Source organism: Salmo salar, chromosome ssa20, assembly GCF_905237065.1.
Source record: "Salmo salar chromosome ssa20, Ssal_v3.1, whole genome shotgun sequence".
NCBI classification, from domain to species: domain Eukaryota; kingdom Metazoa; phylum Chordata; class Actinopteri; order Salmoniformes; family Salmonidae; genus Salmo; species Salmo salar.
Window position 1 is genome coordinate 30,249,159 of NC_059461.1, and position 20,231 is coordinate 30,269,389.

At 42.4% G+C, this 20,231-nt stretch overlaps 1 protein-coding gene across 1 annotated transcript in view; it reads left to right on the forward strand.

Moving 5' to 3' along the window:
- Positions 1-813: 813 nt before the first annotated feature.
- Positions 814-20,231, forward strand: part of LOC106580398 (serine incorporator 5) — a 43,057-nt gene continuing 23,639 nt past the window's right edge. The window contains exons 1-2 of the mRNA XM_014161409.2: positions 814-1,244; positions 17,985-18,152. Coding sequence (XP_014016884.1) covers positions 1,212-1,244; positions 17,985-18,152 — 201 coding nt within the window. The 5' untranslated portion in view covers positions 814-1,211. The remainder of the gene's footprint in view (positions 1,245-17,984; positions 18,153-20,231) is intronic.

Genomic DNA, 20,231 nt, shown 5'->3' on the forward strand with positions numbered 1-20,231 from the left:
TTAATGCCCTCCTTGCCACTCTTCCATAAAGCCCAGCTCTGTGGAGTGTACGGCTTAAAGTGGTCCTATGGACAGATACTCCAATCTCCGCTGTGGAGTTTTGCAGCTCCTTCAGGGTTATCTTTGGTCTCTTTGTTGCCTCTCTGATTAATGCCCTCCTTGCCACTCTTCCATAAAGCCCAGCTCTGTGGAGTGTACGGCTTAAAGTGGTCCTATGGACAGATACTCCAATCTCCGCTGTGGAGTTTTGCAGCTCCTTCAGGGTTATCTTTGGTCTCTTTGTTGCCTCTCTGATTAATGCCCTCCTTGCCTGGTCCATGAGTTTTGGTGGGCGGCCCTCTCTTGGCAGGTTTGTTGTGGTGCCATATTATTTCAAAAAAATGTATAATGGATTTAATGGTGGTCCGTGGGATGTTCAAAGTTTTGGATATTTTTTTATAACCCAACCCTGATCTGTACTTCTCCACAACTTTGTCTCTGATAATTTTGAAAGACTCCCAGCTGTAATCACTCTACAAAATATTGACTCAGGGGTGTGAATACTTATGCAAATTAGATATTTATGTATTTAATTTTCAATACATTTGGAAACATTTCCACAAATATGTTTTCACTTTTTCATTATGAGATATTGTGTGTAGATGGACGAGAAAAAAATATTGAATATATTTTGAATTCAGGTTGTAACAACAAAATGTGGATTAGGTCAAGGGGTATGAATACTTTCTGAATGCACGGTATATCCTCTCATTGAATAGTGTACAACTATCATGAATCGAAACCATATGAACCCAACAACGTGACGAAAACGGATGTGAGATAGAAACAAAAGAAGAAAATGCAATCTTCTAAATGAAATTTGTCGTAGTTATTCAGTATATTTTTTTGTCGTGCGTATTAACTGTTTATAATGCTTCATATATTGATTTATTACACCGTAGCTCTACTATGGCATTTTACTCGCTTTGAGTCACCCTCCATTGGCATTTTGTCAGTGCGATGAGCACCTGCCTGTAGCAAGTAACGCCATCACGGTAAAAACAGTGGGAGGAGAGAGGGGGCTAGAAAGAGAGAGAGAGGGAGAGATAGAGACGGGGAAGTTACACGTACTGCAGTCGCTCTGAGTAGAATTCTATGCGAGAACGTCCGTCTGTACCGAACTGGAAAAGTGGGCTGAATTCTGAAAGGGAATTTTTGACAACCATAACAAGATGTGTAGACCTACTCCGTGCTGTATAGGGCAGGTGAGTAATAACTAATTGTGGTTATAACTGATATTATAGTCGGCACGTTTATGGAAAAACCACCACCAGCGAACGTTCTAGCTTTTTCTAACAATTTGAACTCCATAATCTATAGTAGTTTAGGTTACATTTGATGTCAAATGTCGGAATTTAGTTAGCTAATTTAGTTTTTTTTCTTGATTTCGTATTCAAGGTTTCAATTCATTTTTGTATTTTACGAAATGTGTGTGGCTTCCAATTGTTTGGCTAAAAGCTAGCTAGCTAGTTACTGTAGCTAGCTATTCTTTGCGGATGACCATCGAAGATAATCTAGCCAGCCACAGTTTCCCCCAAAAATGAATAGTAGCGCGCGATGCAGCTACAAAGATGTTATGATTTGAATCGGATGCGAGTCTGTAACATTTGTGTAAACTGGCAACATTGTTGCTTGTGTTGTCGATGTCACTTCTACTGTAAACAATGTATCATCGCACTGTTTAACATGCGGTGACGGGTGTGCGTGACACTAATTTGCCGTCAGTTCCTACATTTGCCTATCTGGTTACCTCTGCCAACATCCTAGCGGTTGTGCCCGGCTTGATCCAATTAATTTTTTGAAACTATCTCACAGTTTTCCAGTGACGTAATGCTGTGTTGTTCTAAAGGTTTTGGGCAAGTCGCTGTATTTCATCTTTCCCAGTGGAATGATATTAGGTTGACTAGCACAGATCTTAATCCAATAAACCTCACTTATTCTCTTAGGCTATTTGGGAATGAAATGGTCAAGCCATTAGGTGATGAGAAGAGCTTCTCTGGCTGAGAAGACTATGGGACTAATTTAGGTATAAATTACCATTGCAGCAGAAGTCAAACCAACCAGCCAAAGTCCATTAACATATCTAGTTTAATATAACTTCATATTGGTATGTGAGAAAACGGGTTCTGATTTAACACAGTGATACAGAGATCTTCAATGTACCATTGAATAGGCCTTGTCTTTGGCATTGTTCCATAACTGCCTGCTAGTCTAACTAACCACACTGAATAGTTTCTCCTCCAGAGGAATTGAATTACAGGGACACGTCCCTCATCCAATGTATTCAGGGGCCATCCCTTCAGTCCACTCAATGAAGAACGGAATCAAAGGAAATACGGGCTGGTGTGTGTGTGCATGTGTGCACATGCATGCAGTGTGTGTGGCTGATGTTAGCAGGAAATGAAGCACAAACACTTTAGTCTACATTGTCTTGCTACACAGGCCATGCGATAATCCTGTCTGTCACAGACCCCCATTAGTGTTGTCCCCATCAACATGTGTATGAGTGTGTGTGTGTGTATTTGTGTTTGTTTTGACTGTGTGTCTATGCGTGTGTCCATCTTATTTGTATGTGTGATCGGCGGGTGGTCTGTTCATTTCCTCCTTGGCTGAATGTGGGGGGCTGGCTGTTTGGATTAGATTAGTGACGGAGATAAACTGGCCAGAGCTGCGCAGAAGAGGGCCAGAAACAGTGGTGTAGATGGACAGGGAGAGAAGTAGTCCAGGTTTGGAACAGTGGAATGAGATAGAGAATCAGGACCGGAGAGGTGACTCCGATAGACGTAGTTGTAACTCTGATAGACGTAGTTGTAACTCTGATAGACGTAGTTGTAACTCTGATAGACGTAGTTGTAACTCTGATAGACGTAGTTGTAACTCTGATAGACGTAGTTGTAACTCTGATAGACGTAGTTGTAACTCTGATAGACGTAGTTGTAACTCTGATAGACGTAGTTGTAACTCTGATAGACGCAGTTGTAACTCTGATAGACGTAGTTGTAACTCTGATAGACGTAGTTGTAACTCTGAGCTATGCTGGAAACAGAACAGGAGGGTGGCAAACACAGCAATGAGAGATCGAGACATGCTGTTGTCACACACTGACTCAGCATACACCTGCAGTAGTCTGGCAGACACACGCATGCACACACCTGCAGCCGACTAAAATAAACATCCAGTCATCTGTCACTTCAGGCTTGCCACATGGCCCCACTCTACATCCAGACACTGGTTCCAGGTCAGCTGGGTAGTTCAGCCTTTAATAGTTGAGGTTAGCTCTGGGGCAGGGAGATCTGACACTGGAACAGTTTCAGAAGGTTTCCCTCTGAACCAACATGGCTACGTAAACAAAGCCATAGTGTGTGTTTTTCAGTCTCTCCTGGCTCATAGACTATAGCTTCACATTTAGGAAACAACAGATGTAGTGATTATGGTGGTCTTCCTTTAAACCCCTCTGGCTGTGAACACAGTCAGGCTTCCACAGGAGGAGGGAGACTTGAGCTAAACCCCTGATCAAAACCAGGATATTATGGCCTTTGATTGGCTTGGCTTCTTAAAGGAGTAAATTACTATTTTACAACTTGATGTTAGATCAGTGTTTCCCAAACTTGGTCCTCGTGACCCCAAGGGGTGCTCGTTTTGTTTTTTGCTTGATGATGAGTTGATTAGTTGAATCAGTTGTGTAGTGCTAGGGTAAAAACCATAACGTGCACCCCTTGGGGAGTTTGGGAAACCCTGTCTAGATGGTTCCTCACCCTGAAAGTAGTCTATAGGCCAAGAGAAACTGTAATCCATGGTTCATTTTTCTTTAAACAACCACTCCGAACTTCAGCTAACCTTAACCACCACAATCTAACCATCAATGAAACTGATGGGGGCATGTGAGCATGTTTAAAAAAATAATGTCTAAATCACTTGAAATCAATTCAAATCTTCTCCATATTTGATGTTACTTAAAGGTGATTTGGCCATAAAAAAACATGCTCACATTCCCCCATCACTTCCATTGATTATTAGCTTGTGGTGGCTATTTACTAATTATTGCTGGAGCCAAATCACAGAGAGAATCTGTCCGCACATTTGAATTCAAGGGCAAAGAAGATAAAACGCCAGGTAAGAAACCTAGGTGTTATTTTAGATTCTGAACTCAATTTCAAATCATACATTAGGAATGTAGCCAAAATAGATTTTTACCACCTAAGGAACATTGCCAAGGTGCGACCATTTCTCTCAGGCTGATACAGAGAGACTCATGCATGCTTTTATTACAAGCAGGCTAGACTACTGTAATGCTATCCTGTCTGGTCTACCTAAGAAAGCCATTGGTCAACTGCAAAACATACAGAATGCTGCCGTGTGGCTACTGACCAAAACCAGACGGAGAGCACACATTACACTGGTTTTAAGGTCTCTGCACTGGCTGCCTGTGAGTTTTAGAATTCATTTTAAGATAATTCTATTGGTTTTTAAATCAATCAACGATTGTGCACCCCAATACATGTCAGACATGCTTTTAAGTTATGTACCCAGTGGGTCCTCAGGTCATCTGGCACTGGCCTTTTAACTATCCCAAAGCCTTGGACCAAGAGGCATGGAGAGACAGCCTGTAGTTACTATGCCCCCAGCCTCTGGAATAGCCTGCCAGAGAACCTGAGGGGGCCGAAACTGTGGACATATTTAAAAGACATCTTAAAACACACCTTTTTAGTTTTGCTTTTCCTTAGGGTGCTTTTTAGTTGTTCAGTTTTTATTGGTATTCTTTTGTTTTTTTATCCTCTTATGTTTGTTGTGTAGTAAATATTTCATTGTTTTATTAGTTTTTTCCTGTGAAGCACGTTTTGTTCCATCCCATGACTGAAATGTGCTGTATAAATAAAGCTTGATTTGATTTGATAAAGTTGTAAAATAGTGAACTGCTCCTTTAACTGTCCTTGTACCAGGTGCAGCCATTAGAGGATTTGAATTAAGTTTGAAACTGAAATGTTTTACTGGCTATGATGAGTGTCACAAACAGAGCCTGGGGTTGGGAGTTTGGCTAGGGCTGTAGCTAGGCTAGTAGGCATAGTCTAGTGTGTGTGTTTATGTGTATACTCTTAGAAAAAAGGTGCTATCTAGAACCTTAAAGGGTTCTTTGGCTGTCCCCATAGGAGAACCTTTTGAAGAACCCTTTTTGGTTCCAGGTAGAAAGCATTCGGTTCCAAGTAGTACCTTTTAGAATGCCATGTAGAACCCTTTCCACAGAGGGTTCTACATGGAACCGAAAAGGGTTCTCCTATGGGGACAGCTGAAGAACCCTTTTGGAACCCTTTTTTCTAAGAGTGTTGCCTAGATGTTGAGCATCTATCTCTCTGTGCTGGCTGAGGCTCCATGTGTAGAGATGGTAGTATGATGAAACCCTGTGAAATGTCTGTCTGCTTGATGGTAATGGGTTCAGCCTAGCGACATCGAAAGACAGGGAGAGAGTGTAACCCACTGCTTCAGTCAGCAAATGAAAGGGGTATACCTAGTCAGTTTTACAACTGAATGCATGTTTTATAATTGATATCCAATATTGGATGAAAAAAGATCTGCTAGACATTTAAGTTTCCCATGTAACTAAAGGTATTCCATTGTCTATAACACAATTATAAGCTAAATGCTTTATTTGTGTGTTTTTATTGGATGCAAAGGTAAACATGGCTGTGTATGTTCCATTACTAAGAGTAAGATCATGTATTGTATTGATCAGATAGCACTATGTTATGGCTGGACTACATTCTTCCTCTGTGTACTACTGTCTGTCTGTATCACTGACTATCTGGGCCCCTTTTTGTTTATTTTTGTTCCATTTCCTCTGTTTGTTTGGGTCATGGATGCCTCTTGGGTTGCTCAACATTCCCCTGTTCTCTATCTGTTTCTCTTCCTTTCGCTCCCTCTCTTTATTTAGCGTAGCCAGTGCCAGGGGCTGTATTTACCCCATTAAGGTGTTGTTACTCAAACCAATCAAATCAAATGTTATTGGTCACATGCTTCTTAAACAACAGGTGTAGACTAACAGTGAAATGCTTACTTACGGGCCGTTCCCAACAATGCAGAGAGAAAGAAAATAAAGAAATAACATTTAATAATAAAAGTAATAATAAATACACAATGAATGAATAACGATAACTTGTTTAATATACACGGGGTACCAGTACCGAGTGCAAGGGTACGAGGTAATTGGTAGATATGTACACTACCGTTCAAAAGTTTGGGTTCACAAGAGAAATGTCTTTGTTTTTGAAATATAAGCAACATTTTTTGTCCATTAAAATAACATCAAATTGATCAGAAATACAGTGTTAATGTTGTAAATTACTATTGTAGCTGGAAACAGCAGATTTTTAATGGATATCTACATAGGCGTATAGAGGCCCATTATCAGCAACCATCACTCCTGTGTTCCAATGGCACATTGTGTTAGCTAATCCAAGTTTATCATTTTAAAAGGCTAATTTGATCATTAGAAAACCCAATTATGTTAGCCCAGCTGAAAACTGTTGTGCTGATTAAAGGAGCAATAAAACTGGCCTTCTTTAGACTAGTTGAGTATCTGGAGCATCAGCATTTGTGGGTTCGATTACAGGCTAAAAATGTCCAGAAACAAATCACTTTCTTCTGAAACTCGTCAGTCTATTCTTGTTCTGAGAAATGAAGGATGTTCCATACGAGAAATTGCCAAGAAACTGAAGATCTCATACAACGCTGTGTACTACTCCTTTCACAGAACAGCGCAAACTGGCAGTAACCAGAATAGAAAGAGGAGTGAGAGGCCCAGGTGCACAACTGAGCAAGAGGACAAGTACATTAGTGTCTAGTTTAAGAAACAGACGCCTCACAAGTCCTCAACTGGAAGCTTCATTAAATAGTACCTGCAAAACACCAGTCTCAACGTCAACAGTGAAGAGGCGACTCCGGGATGCTGGCCTTCTAGGCAGAGTTCCTTTGTCTTTGTCTGTGTTCTTTTGCCCATCTTAATATTTTATTTTTATTGGCCAGTCTGAGATATGGCTTTTTCTTTGCAACTCTGCCTAGAAGGCCAGCATCCCAGAGTCGCCTCTTCACTGTTGATGTTGAGACTGGTGTTTTGCGGGTACTATTTAATGAAGCTGCCAGTTGAGGACTTGTGAGGCGTAAGTTTCTCAAACTAGACACTCTAATGTTCTTGTTCTCTTGCTCAGTTGTGCACTGGGGCCTCCCACTCATCTTTCTATTCTGTTTAGAGCCAGTTTGCGCTGTTCTGTGACGCCGCCACGGTAAGCCCACAGTAAGCACTCCCAGTGCTTACCGTGGGGAGCGTGTGACCAGTCAGGCACCGTGTTATGCGGTGATGCGCACTGTGTCTCCAGTGCTCATTCATAGCCCGGTGTGCTCTGTGCCTGCGCCCCGCATTTGCCGTGCTAGAGTGGGCATCCAGCCAGGATGGGTTGTGCCAGCCCTACGCTCCAGACCTCCAGTGCGCCTCCACGGCCCAGTATATCCTGTGCCAGCTCCGCGCACCCGGTCTCCAGTGCATCTCTCCAGCCTGGTACGCCCTGTGCCTGCTCCACGCACCCGGCCTCCAGTGCATCTCCCTAGTCCGGTGAGACCTGTTCCGGCTCCACGTACGAAGCCTCCAGTGATGATCCATGGCACAAAGCCTCCAGTGATGATCCATGGCCCGGAGCCTGTAGTGATGATCCATGACACGAAGCCTCCAGTGATAATCCATGTTCCGGAGCCTCCAGTGATAATCCATGGCACGAAGCCTCCAGTGATGATCCATGGCCCGGAGCCTCCAGCGATGATCCATGGCACGAAGCCTCCAGTGATCATCCATGGCGCATAGCCTGCAGCGACGGTCCCCTGTCCGGAGCCTGCAGCGACGGTCCCCTGTCCGGAGCCTGCAGCGACGGTCCCCTGTCCGGAGCCTGCAGCGACGGTCCCCTGTCAGGAGCCTCCAGCGACGGTCCCCTGTCCGGAGCCTCCAGCGACGGTCCACAGCGATCGTTTTTTCCACCATTCATTTTTCCCATAGGTAATTTGAGATACACTTAAAATAAGGGCTGTGTTTCGTGTAGGCTTACCCTGGCGTGATGTTTTGATAACCATGTAAATCTCTCCCAGACAAGGTGACTTTTATCAATGTATTTGGCTCTATTTACTCTTAGATTCGAAAAATGCTAATTAGCATGAATATATACGTCATGCGAGAGTACAAATCCCTGCAAGCTCCTACACGTCATCTCTAGCTGACACCTTTGCTAACAGGTATTGTGTCAATTTAAAACTTGCACAAGACAGTTCACAAAAATTTACATTTAAAGAAAGTTAGCTAATTTATTCATTACTAAATGTAGCTAATATTAGATAGTTAATCAAGACATTCTTTCCTTTGCCTCGATTTGGAAGTCAAGTCCAAATCGTCATGGCATTTGTAGTTCTTTATGATAGCCACGTTAGCAGCTAATTAGCATTTCATTTTGGGGGTTAAATACAAGCGAATATATTGATAAAAGTCACCTTGTCCTAGAGAGATTTACATGGTTATCAAAATGTCGCACCAGGGTAAGCCTACACAAAACACAGCCCTTATTTTAAGTGTTTCTAAAATCCCTTATGGGAAAAATTAATGGTGGAAAAATTATTGGAACCATAACCTTGTTTGACCGCTAGGTTTTATGAGTATTATGACTCATACTGTGATACTCTATAGTGGTAGCCTATCTCATAGTGTTAGAGATATCCCCTGACCTGGGACCAGCTGTGGGCTTCACCAACTCGTGTCAACCTGCTGATCCATTCCTTTTCAATCCCTCAGTTTTTGACTAGCTAGCCCATTGTTTTCAATAAGTGGTTTGACTCTCTGTCTCTGTCTTGATGGGGATTTGTGTTCATTTCCTGAAGGGAATCTGAAGCCAAACATCCTGTTATACTGAAGTTCTGAGACTGAGTGGCCCACTAGTTGTACACAGCGAAGCGTGAAAGATGTTGTGTTTGTGTCTGTGTGAGCACAACGGGGCAGGGTGTGTAGTTTACCAAGCCCTTTAGACTGAGGAGGGGTTATCCCCTTTCACCCTTAACCCCTGGGACAGCTGATGGATATGAGAGAGAACGAGATGAGGTGGAGAGAGAATAGAGAAAGAAAAGGGGAGGTCAAATAAAGGGAACAGGATGAGAGGGTGGTAGAGAGGGGGGAGGAAGTGAGAGAGGGATAGCATAACAGAAAGAACTAGAGGGAAAGAGTTCTCGATGCCCCCAGGGTCCAGCGAAGGTTGAGTCACAGTGGGGGTTGGTGTGCTGTGAATGGAAGGAAGGGGCAGGGAGGGTGGTTTTGTGCTTTTTATAATAATAATAATAATAATAATAGCTAATAGTAGAGAGCTGGTGGCCTTGCCATGTAATCCTAACCCTTTGTGGTTGTGTGGGGGGGTTGGATGAGGGGTTGATGGCTACAGATTTGGGGGTTAGTAGTTTGGCAGGCACGGTGTTAATATTGTTTGAAAGGGAGCAGGGCAGACCACCTGTCGACATGGGAGGGAGGGGATGGTCAGAGTTGGTTGTCATGGCATCTCCATTGTCTCTTTGTGCAGTGGAATGCCTCAGCATGGTAGCTAGCTATTCAGTTAGCCCCAGTTAGCTCCTCTAGCCCCCTTAGTGTGTGTCCACTGTGTTAGTGTTAGAGCGTTTACACACACTGGCTCTATTAGATTAGCTGAACAGCTAAATACACGCTCACTAAAGACAGCCAACACCCACACAACCATTTTCCTAATCCACTACTTGAGTGTTGCCTAATTCATTCTTATCAAAGAGAGGAACTAATCCCATTTAGGCCTGTGAAGTTTAGTAGAGGATATAGGCCTACTGCCCAGGCCCAAATCAACTCCCTACCTCTACCCCATACCCTGTACAGTACACACTCCCCCCAGCCCCTCCTCCCTGACACTTTCCCTACTAGCCCTACACTCCTGCATCTGAACGGGAAAGGCAAAGGGAAAGGGGGATACCTAGTCAGTTGTACAACTGAATGCCTTCAACTGAATCTGTCTTATGCATTTAACCCAACCCCTCTGAATCAGAGAGGTGCGGGGGGCTGCCTTAGATTGGTGGGTGTGAGAAATGTAGAATACAATTTAGGCTTACTGAAAGAATGGCCTGTGTCTGTCAAACTGTCAGCCTGTTCATTTGTAGTTTTTACGCAGATTCTCCAATGCATTTTAAACCCACGCTGTTGCCTCTGAAGCCATCATTCTCCACACAGATGGACAGTTCTTCTGGAGAATCTGTCTTACTGCTTTCATAAGCAGAGGCATTGTCATCTATTTCGGAACTGGATAATTATACACCATACTTGAACCATCTAGTAGAACCCCACCCTTGTCATTCCATATCAATAAGATTCCCAGTGGCCCTAAATCATACAGAACACACAGCTGTGGTGAGGTTAGGGGGGTCTGAGTTGGCTTCAGTAAGGGGAAGAAAAACAGGCTGCTGTCTCCTGCTCTCCTTCCCTCTCTGTGCATATGTTATCGGAATTATTCTATCCCAATGATAATAATTAACAATCAATAAGCCTTGACTAATTCCCAAGGTTTGTAAGACAATGGGTTAATAATTAGGCAAGGACTCAGCTTTCTGCAAAAGGTCTGTACAGTTTATTCAGAGAACGTTCTGCCCAACATTAACAAAGAAGTTCATTTTATCCTCTCTCTCCGCTTACGCACACACCTCCACACCAAAAGTAGATAACCTACGCACACACATACACACAAACAGTAGGTGAACAGTATCTCTCCCTTGACTTCCCACCACTGTTAATCACTATCCAGCGCTGTCTGTGCCTTCCCCCGAGATTACTGAGACCTTGAGAGTTACTCCCATATTTGCCTCCAAAGCCTCTCAAAGTTGCTAGGTCAGGTAGAACAAATGTCTACAGTCCTCTTAGGTCCATACGCACACACATTTCTCTCCCTTTCCAGCCTCTACTAGACGTTATGGGACTAACGTTCAGTACATTAATTATTCATTATCCATGCTACAAAGCTACTAATTAATAATGGATTATTGATTCATTTACCTTTTATTAGATCATTCTCCTATCAGCATATACATCCTTTGACCCCTCCCTTGCCTGTCCTCTCCTGTCCTGTCTCTCTATTATGATACAGTCTTAAAGTGGAGCTGACAGTGTTTTATCTACGTTACAGATATGAAACAAACAGACAATCATAATATCAGTAAAAAATATCAAATTCCCATTTTATGCTACAAAACAAATTTTATTAGAGGTTTTAAAAAAAAATAGGTTCTATTTGACAAAACAAATCTATGACATTGTTGGCAGAATAGATGGATGCAGTTCAATGCATGAATCATATAATTCACCAATAGATTTCTTTGTAGTCCAAAAAATATTGCTGTCATGTTGTAAATTACAGCTGACCAGGGCCCGGTTTCCCGATAGCGATGGAACTTAGGCTTACGAGTGTTTTAACAATGCATCGTAAAAATAACGGCCGAAGATGCCACACCCATTTCCTAAAACACCACGCACTGCACTCGTTATACAGTGAGACTTAACTGAGTCATTACAGGTGCTGTCCCGTGATGAAAAGATTCTACAATATAGGCTAAAGAACCCGCTGTACCTCTTAAATGATTTATGGCTACTCAAAGTCATCTTTAACAAAATATATGTTTTACACAATACAGTTTTCCCATCAAGAGAAGAAATGTTCTCTAGCCTATTATGTATTAAAATATTTGTATTATGTTTGCCATGTGTTATGTATTCTAAGTGTTTTATCATGCTTTTTTTGTATATAATGTTTGATTATGTACATTCTGCATTTCTTCAGTTTGTGTAAACTGTGAACAAGAATGAATAAAGCCAAAGTCAAAATGGCTCATTCCCTCGTTCGCTCTAGAAAAAATCAACGTGACCTAAAAGTAGGATATGATGACAATAGTTTGTGTAATTGCTCAACAAATCATTGTAGTCTAATGGCAGACAGGAATTAGGCTTCAAGTAGGCCTACAGATATTCTACAATTAAACAATAAAAATAATAAAGATAATTAAACATGAAGGAGCAAGTTAAGCAACGTTGCCATAGACCTAATATGTTCACCTTTATTGCTTAGGCTACAGTGAAATGTGTGGGCTTTTAGATAATAGTAGCCAATAGGCCTAATATACAGTTGAAGTCAGAAGTTTACATACACTTAGGTTGGTGTCATTAAAACTCGTTTTTCAACCACTGCACAAATTTCTTGTTAACAAACTATAGTTTTGGCAAGTCGGTTAGGACGTCTACTTTGTGCATGACACAAGTCATTTTTCCAACAATTGTTTACAGACAGATTATTTCACTTATAATTCACTGTATCACAATTCCAGTGGGTCAGAAGTTTACATACACTAAGTTGACTGTGCCTTTAAACAGGTTGGAAAATTCCAGAAAATGATGTCATGGCTTCAGAAGCTTCTGATAGGCTAATTGGCATCATTTGAGTCACTTGGAGGTGTACCTGTGGATGTATTTCAAGGCCTACCTTCAAACTCAGTGCCTCTTTGCTTGACATCATGGGAAAATCAAAATAAATCAGCCAAGACCTCAGAAAAATAATTGTAGACCTCCACAAGTCTGGTTCATCCTTGGGAGCAATTTCCAATGCCTGAAGGTGCCATGTTCATCTGTACAAACAATAGTATGCAAGTATAAACACCATGGGACCATGCAGCCGTCATACTGCTCAGGAAGGAGATGCGTTCTGTCTCCTAGAGATGAACGTACTTTGGTGCGAAAAGTGCAAATCAATCCCAGAACAACAGCAAAGGACCTTGTGAAGATGCTGGAGGAAACAGGTCCAAAAGTATTTATATCCACAGTAAAACAAGTCCTATATCGACATAACTTGAAAGGCCGCTCAGCAAGGAAGAAGCCACTGCTCCAAAACCGCCATAAAAGCCAGACTACGGATTGCAACTGCACATGGGGACAAAAGGGGAGGCTTGCAAGCCGAAGAACACCATCCCAACCGTGAATCACGGGGGTGGCAGCATCATGTTGTAGGGGGGCTTTGCTGCAGGATGGACTGGTGCACTTCACAAAATAGATGGCATCATAAGGGAGGAAAATTATGTGGATATATTGAAGCAACATCTCAAGACATCTGTCAGGAAAAAAGCTTGGTCGCAAATGGGTCTTCCAAATGGACAATGACCCCAAGCATACTTCCAAAGTTGTGGCAAAATGGCTTAAGGACAACAAAGTCAAGGTACTGTAGTGGCCATCACAAAGCCCTGACCTCAATCCCATAGAAAATTTGTGGGCAGAACTGAAAAGGCGTGTGCGAGCAAGGTGGCCTACAAACCTGACTCAGTTACACCAGCTCTGTCAGGAGGAATGGGCCAACATTCACCCAACTTATTGTTGTTGAAGCTTGTGGAAGGCTACCTGAAACGTTTGACCCAAGTTAAACAATTTAAAGTCAATGCTACCAAATACTATTTTTTTTTTGTGTGTGTATGTAAACTTCTGACCCACTGGGAATGTGATGAAATAAATAAAAGCGGAAATAAATCATTCTCTCTACTATTATTCTGACATTTCACATTCTTAAAATAAAGTGGTGATCCTAAATGGTCTAAAACAGGTAATTTTTACTTGGATTAAATGTCAGGAATTGTGAAAAACTGAGTTTAAATGTATTTGGCTAAGGTGTATGTAAACTTCTGACTTCAACTGTATATGAATATTGAAGGGGCTCAGATGTAGCCTAATGACTTAATACTAGGTAGGTCTATAGATTGCACGTACATGAACGTGATGTAAATATTTAGCCTAATAATAATCTAGCTATTATATAATTTGGTTATCTCGGTATTCCTTTTTTTAATGTATCCTTGCTTCGCTTGTTTAACATTAAACTTTTTAGGCTATTTATATACAACTTTGAAGTTTTCCGCGGTCACAGAGAGACAGATACACATCTTCATTCTATGTTTAGCACAGATTTTCTGTGTGTAAAGTGATGCGGGAGGGCAAACGGTGATCTAACGACGCACTTAGCTGTTCTACGAGTGGTCTGAAGCAGGTGTTAGATAACGAGCGATTTCAGGTGCAACGTTAGTAAAGAAGGTTTTAGGAAACGACTCGGAAATGTAAAGATGCTCTTACGAAGGTTGTAACAATGAACTTATCCTTAAGATGCTTTTGGGAAACCAGGCCTTTGGGAAACCAGGCCCTGGTACATTGTTTGCGGTCTTCAGCCATTCGGCATGCAGTTTCAGTTTCAATTACTATTTTGGACAAAAACTCACAAATGTAGCAAACTAAGGCAGGGAATTTCAATACAATCAAACTAGCAAGGGTAGTGATCAAAAGTCAGTCATAACGTGGCTAATAGGCTAGCTTATCCATTTATGTAGCTATTTATTTAGCAAGTTAAAAATGCAGAGCCTAACGTTAGCTAGCGCTGGGAGGATGTCATGTCATTGGACGAGTGGGTGAGTGGCCAACTTTTTCCCCAAATATAATTTTTGGGTGGCTACAGCTAGAGATGCAGGTGTCATTTGGTTACTGTTATTCACAGTTAGCATATCTCTTAGTTGTCAATCTAGATAAAACATTTTACTATTTTTTTTTCCCTTCTCCCCAATATTGTGATATCCAATTATGATATTGTCTCATTGCTGCAACTCCCCAACGGGCTCGGGAGTGGTCGAAGGTCGAGTCATGCGTCCTCCAAAACATGACCTGCCAAAGCGCACTTCTTGACACCGCCCGCTTAACCCGGAAGCCAGCCGCACCAATGTGTCAGAGGAAACTCCATTCAACTGACTCCCGTGAAATGTACATATTTGAAGGAATCCATTCAGGTGTATTTTGTAGCTTTTGACCAATGCGTTCTAATTACCTAAAGTCTGTTGCTACTGCCTGTAAACACACAGTCCAGATCAAAGTGAATGATGGCAGGCCCTACTGCCTGTAAACACACAGTCCAATTCAAAGTGAATGATGGCAGGCCGTGTGGAAATGGCTTATTTGTAGGCCTACTGTATCTCTGATTGGCTATGGCGCATAGGCCTGTGTAGAGTCCCATCCTGGGGATTTGGTTTTATGTACTGCAGTCTATTAATTGTCCAAACTTACAGCCGCTTTCCCACTCTGTATTGCTATAGAATTTTCACAAATGCCTTACTCTACATCATTCCCAAACACTCTATGAAAATGGCCATATCTAAGTGCTTGCTTGTCAGAAATGTTTAAAAAAAAATCTTCCTGGGCGTCTATATGAACAGATTTTAATAAGATTTAATGTTGCTAAAACACTGTCAGTTCCATAATAGTCCACAGATGCTAAGACGCAATAGTCCAGCATCCCATCGTGAAATAGCTACCTGGCTTTAAGACCACTATCCGCGAGAGACCAGAGCCCGAAAGTGCACCTCCCCCAAATTCCCATCCAACACGGTTCTGGTACGCATCCTATATTCATTTGAATGTGTTGACAGTTGGAGAAATTGCTTAAGCTGCACTGAGAATTCAAAAAGTATGAAAGACAATATTTAAGAACACAGCTGCGTGTACACGTACATGTTTTGGACCATGATAAACCCTTTAGATAGACAGGATTAAGACCTACAGAGTTTGTGACATAGTATGTTATATGGCAGTAAAGCCTACCATCTGAGATGAGGTCTAAATTGTGTTCTAGGCCTGTCTGTTACGTAATCTGTGTATTATACAGGAACAGATGTAAAGCCAGATATGGTCTGAGCCAGTGCTTAACCCTATGATACCACAGTAAAGTGTGTCTTTGATATTGTCTGGGTGTGGGAGTGTGTGTGTGCGCGCAGTCTCAGCGTGTGTGTGTTTGTAACGGTCTGATGTGTTCTGTTCCGGTGCTAATGCCAGTACTCTGTGGTATGCTCCAGACCCGTGCTCCTCTAGCCTCTAAATCACATCACATTTTATTGGTCACATACACATATTTAGCAGATGTTATTGCAGGTGTACCAAAATGCTTGTGTTCTTAACTCCAACAGTGCAGTAGTATCTAACAATTCACAACAATACACACTACCAGCCAGGGATCTGCTCAAGCTCCTCTAACTCCTGCCAACCAGCCAAGACTCCTGAGATTCCTGCTCAACAACGTTTTGGCTGCTTCAACGACTTTCCTTCTCTCTCTCTGTGCATTTTCCTCAGTTGTTAGCAGCAGTGACTGGCTTTAGTTTAGATTTTAAGTAGAGGTCGACCGATTATGATTTTTCAACGCCGATACCGATTATTGGAGGACCCCCCCCCCCCCCAAAAAACGATGCCGATTTTATTTATTTATTTGTAATAATGACAATTACAACAATACTGAATGAACACTTATTTTAACTTAATATAATACATCAATAAAATCAATTTAGCCTCAAATAAATAATGAAACATGTTCAATTTGGTTTAAATAATGCAAAAACAAAGTGTTGGAGAAGAAAGTAAAAGTGCAATATGTGCCATGTAAAAAAGCTAACGTTTAAGTTCCTTGCTCAGAACATGAGAACATATGAAAGCTGGTGGTTCCTTTTAACATGAGTCTTCAATATTCCCAGGTAAGATGTTTTAGGTTGTAGATATTATAGGAATTATAGGACTATTTCTCTCTATACGGTTTGTATTTCGTATACCTTTGACTGTTGGATGTTCTTATAGGCACTTTAGTCTTGCCAGTGTAACAGTATAGCTTCCGCCCCTCTCCTCGCTCCTACCTGGGCTTGAACCAGGAACACATCGACAACAGCCACCCTCGAAGCAGCGTTACCCACGTAGAGGAAGGGAAACAACTACTCCAAGTCTCAGAGCGAGTGACGTTTGAAACGCTATTAGCGCGCACCCGGCTAACTAGCTAGCCATTTCACATCGGTTACACCAGCCTAATCTCGGGAGTTGACAGGCTTGAAGTCATAAACAGCGCAGTGCTTGAAGCATTGCGAAGAGCTGCTGGCAAAACGCACTAAAGTGCTATTTTGAATGAATGCTTACGAGCCTGCTGCTGCCTACCATTGCTCAGTCAGACTGCTCTATCAAATCATAGACTTAATTATAACATGGATTTCTTTTAGCTAAATATGCAGGTTTAAAAATATATACTTGTGTATTGATTTTAAGAAAGGCATTGATGTTTATGGTTGGAGCAACATGTACCTAAGCGATTATATGCAATGCAGGACAGGCTAGATAAACTAGTAATATCATCAACCATGTGTAGTTAACTAGTGATTATGATTGATTGATTGTTTTTTATAAGATAAGTTTAATGCTAGCTAGCAACTTACCTTAGCTTCTTACTGCATTCGCGTAATCTCGTGGAGTGCAATGTAAAGCAGGTGGTTAGAGCGTTGGACTAGTTAACCGTAAGGTTGCAAGATTGAATCCCTGAGCTGACAAGGTAAAAATCTGTCGTTCTGCCCCTGAACAAGGCAGTTAACCCACCGTTCCTAGGCCGTCATTGAAGATAAGAATGTGTTCTTAACTGACTTGCCTAGTTAAATAAAGGTTAAAAAAATATATAATAATAATAATAAAAAAAATAAAAAAAAATCGGCCAAATCGGCGTCCAAAAATACCGATTTCCGATTGTTATGAAAACTTGAAATCGGCCCCAATTAATCGGCCATTCCGATTAATCGGTCGACCTCTAATTTTAAGGGCGTGGTTTGGTTTCCCAGACACAGATTAAGACAAGTCCTGGACTAAAAAGCACGCTCAATGAATAATCTTAAATCTCAATGGGTAATATTAAATCTTAATGGAGAATCATACATCTAAATGGAGAATCTCCTACTTGGAGAGGCTTACTCTGTGTCCAGGAAACTGGCCCATAATGTTGTTATTGAGCATGCATAATGACAGTATACTGTAAGTCTTCTCTTCTGTCCTGGTGTAGCTGGCGTGCTGCTGTGGCTCGGCAGCCTGCTCCTGTTGCTGTGGCTGCTGTCCTAAGATCAAGCAGTCCACATCAACACGCTTCATGTATGTCCTCTACTTCCTCCTGGTCACCATCGTCTGTGTCGTCATGATGTCACCTACTGTGGAACAGGAGATGAGGGACCATGTGAGTACACACACGTGCACATTTAGACACACGCACTCTTCTTTACATGCATCCACACACACACAAGGAACATGCACACACATGCTCACACACACATAGGGGCCTACATATCTGGCCTTGTCTTGTTTCCTGCCTTGATGTTGGTTAATACATGGAGATATAGTAGAGCTCTAGAATAGTTTTGGAAGCTTTAAACTCCACATAAACCCTGTAATAAAGCCTTCCCTGGCACAGCAGAGTGGAGCAGAGCTATGGAAAACGCTGCTGGTGTGATTTCCTGGGTGTGTAATTGTATGGTAGTAAGGAGGGCCTAGTTTACTACAGGCTGCCACAGGGGCTAACACAGACATTAACTCCAGGTGGTGAGGGTAGGAAACAACACATCCGCCACGCTGACCCTCAACACGGGGGCCACTCAGGGGTGTGTGGTTAGTCCCCTCCTGTACTCCCTTTTCACCCACGGTTGTGTGGCCGCGCTCAACTCCAACACCATCATTAAGTTTGCCAACGACACAATGGTGGTAGGCCTGATCACCAACAACAACCTCTCCCTCAACGTCAGTAAGACTAAGGAGCTGATCGTGGACTACAGGAAACGGCGGGCCAAGCACACCCCCATTCACATCGACGGGGCTGTTCTACAGCTGCAGCATCGAGAACATCTTGACTGGCTGCATCACTGCTTGGTATGGCAACTGCTTGGCATCCGACTGCAAGGCGCTACAGAGGGTAGTGTGTAGGGCTGTTGCGGTGGCCGTATTACCACCACACCGGCAGTCATGAGTCATGACCGTAGTAAAATTCTACGTGACCGTTGAGTCAGTGTATTTTCCTCGTATGTACTCTGGACGTGTTAGTAGTACCCAACTCACTAACGATCATCAGGTCCTAACGGCCTGGTACTCAGGGCTCTATTGTCCCTCCATCTAATGGCCTGGTACTCAGGGCTCTATTGTCCCTCCATCTAATGGCCTGGTACTCAGGGCTCTATTGTCCCTCCATCTAATGGCCTGGTACTCAGGGCCCTATTGTCCCTCCATCTAATGGCCTGGTACTCAGGGCTCTATTGTCCCTCCATCTAATGGCCTGGTACTCAGGGCTCTATTGTCCCTCCATCTAATGGCCTGGTACTCAGGGCTCTATTGTCCCTCCATCTAATGGCCTGGTACTCAGGGCTCTATTGTCCCTCCATCTAATGGCCTGGTACTCAGGGCTCTATTGTCCCTCTAACCACTCTGACATCAATGCAAATGCTATTGAAAGTCTCATCAAACACTTATCTTCAAAACAGTATGTGCTTTTAAATCTCACCACACTGTGATTGATCAATTTGAACAGGTTGAAACTGAGTGGAAAACATGGTCGTTGTGGATGTTGTTTCAAAGCCTAACAATGAAATGGACAGCGCTTTCTATATGCATATTAGAGCTTATGCATACGCATAGGTCTATATATGATCTGAAGCCTGAAAATAAACCTGAATTAAAATTATACAGTACATAACCTACCACAGAACACCTGCCAGAAAAACATACAAAACATACAGATTTAAGATACATAATTGGTCTAGCTTATATTAAACAAATCCAGAGTTAGCCTACAATTATAGTGAATCTGTATTTGATTTTGAATATCCTAGTAATAGGGAATTGTTTATATTTTCATAAGGAATAGGCCGACACATTAAGCTGCTATACGTAATATCTCACCACCATGAGTTTCCATCTCCTCTTTCCTTCATTCCTTTCACCAGTGCGCAGAAAGAGAGGCTGTCAACAGTTAAATGAAACATGTTTAGTTGTGAAAACATGTTACTATCGATGTTCCTGAACAGATTTCACTTGGTTTCCCAAATAAAGCACTGACTGGGTAGCTGCAGGAACAGGGCTGGAGAGCCCATGGCATACAGAGTACTGGGTAGCTGCAGGAACAGGGCTGGAGAGCCCATGGCATACAGAGTACTGGGTAGCTGCAGGAACAGGGCTGGAGAGCCCATGGCATACAGAGTACTGGGTAGCTGCAGGAACAGGGCTGGAGAGCCCATGGCATACAGAGTACTGGGTAGCTGCAGGAACAGGG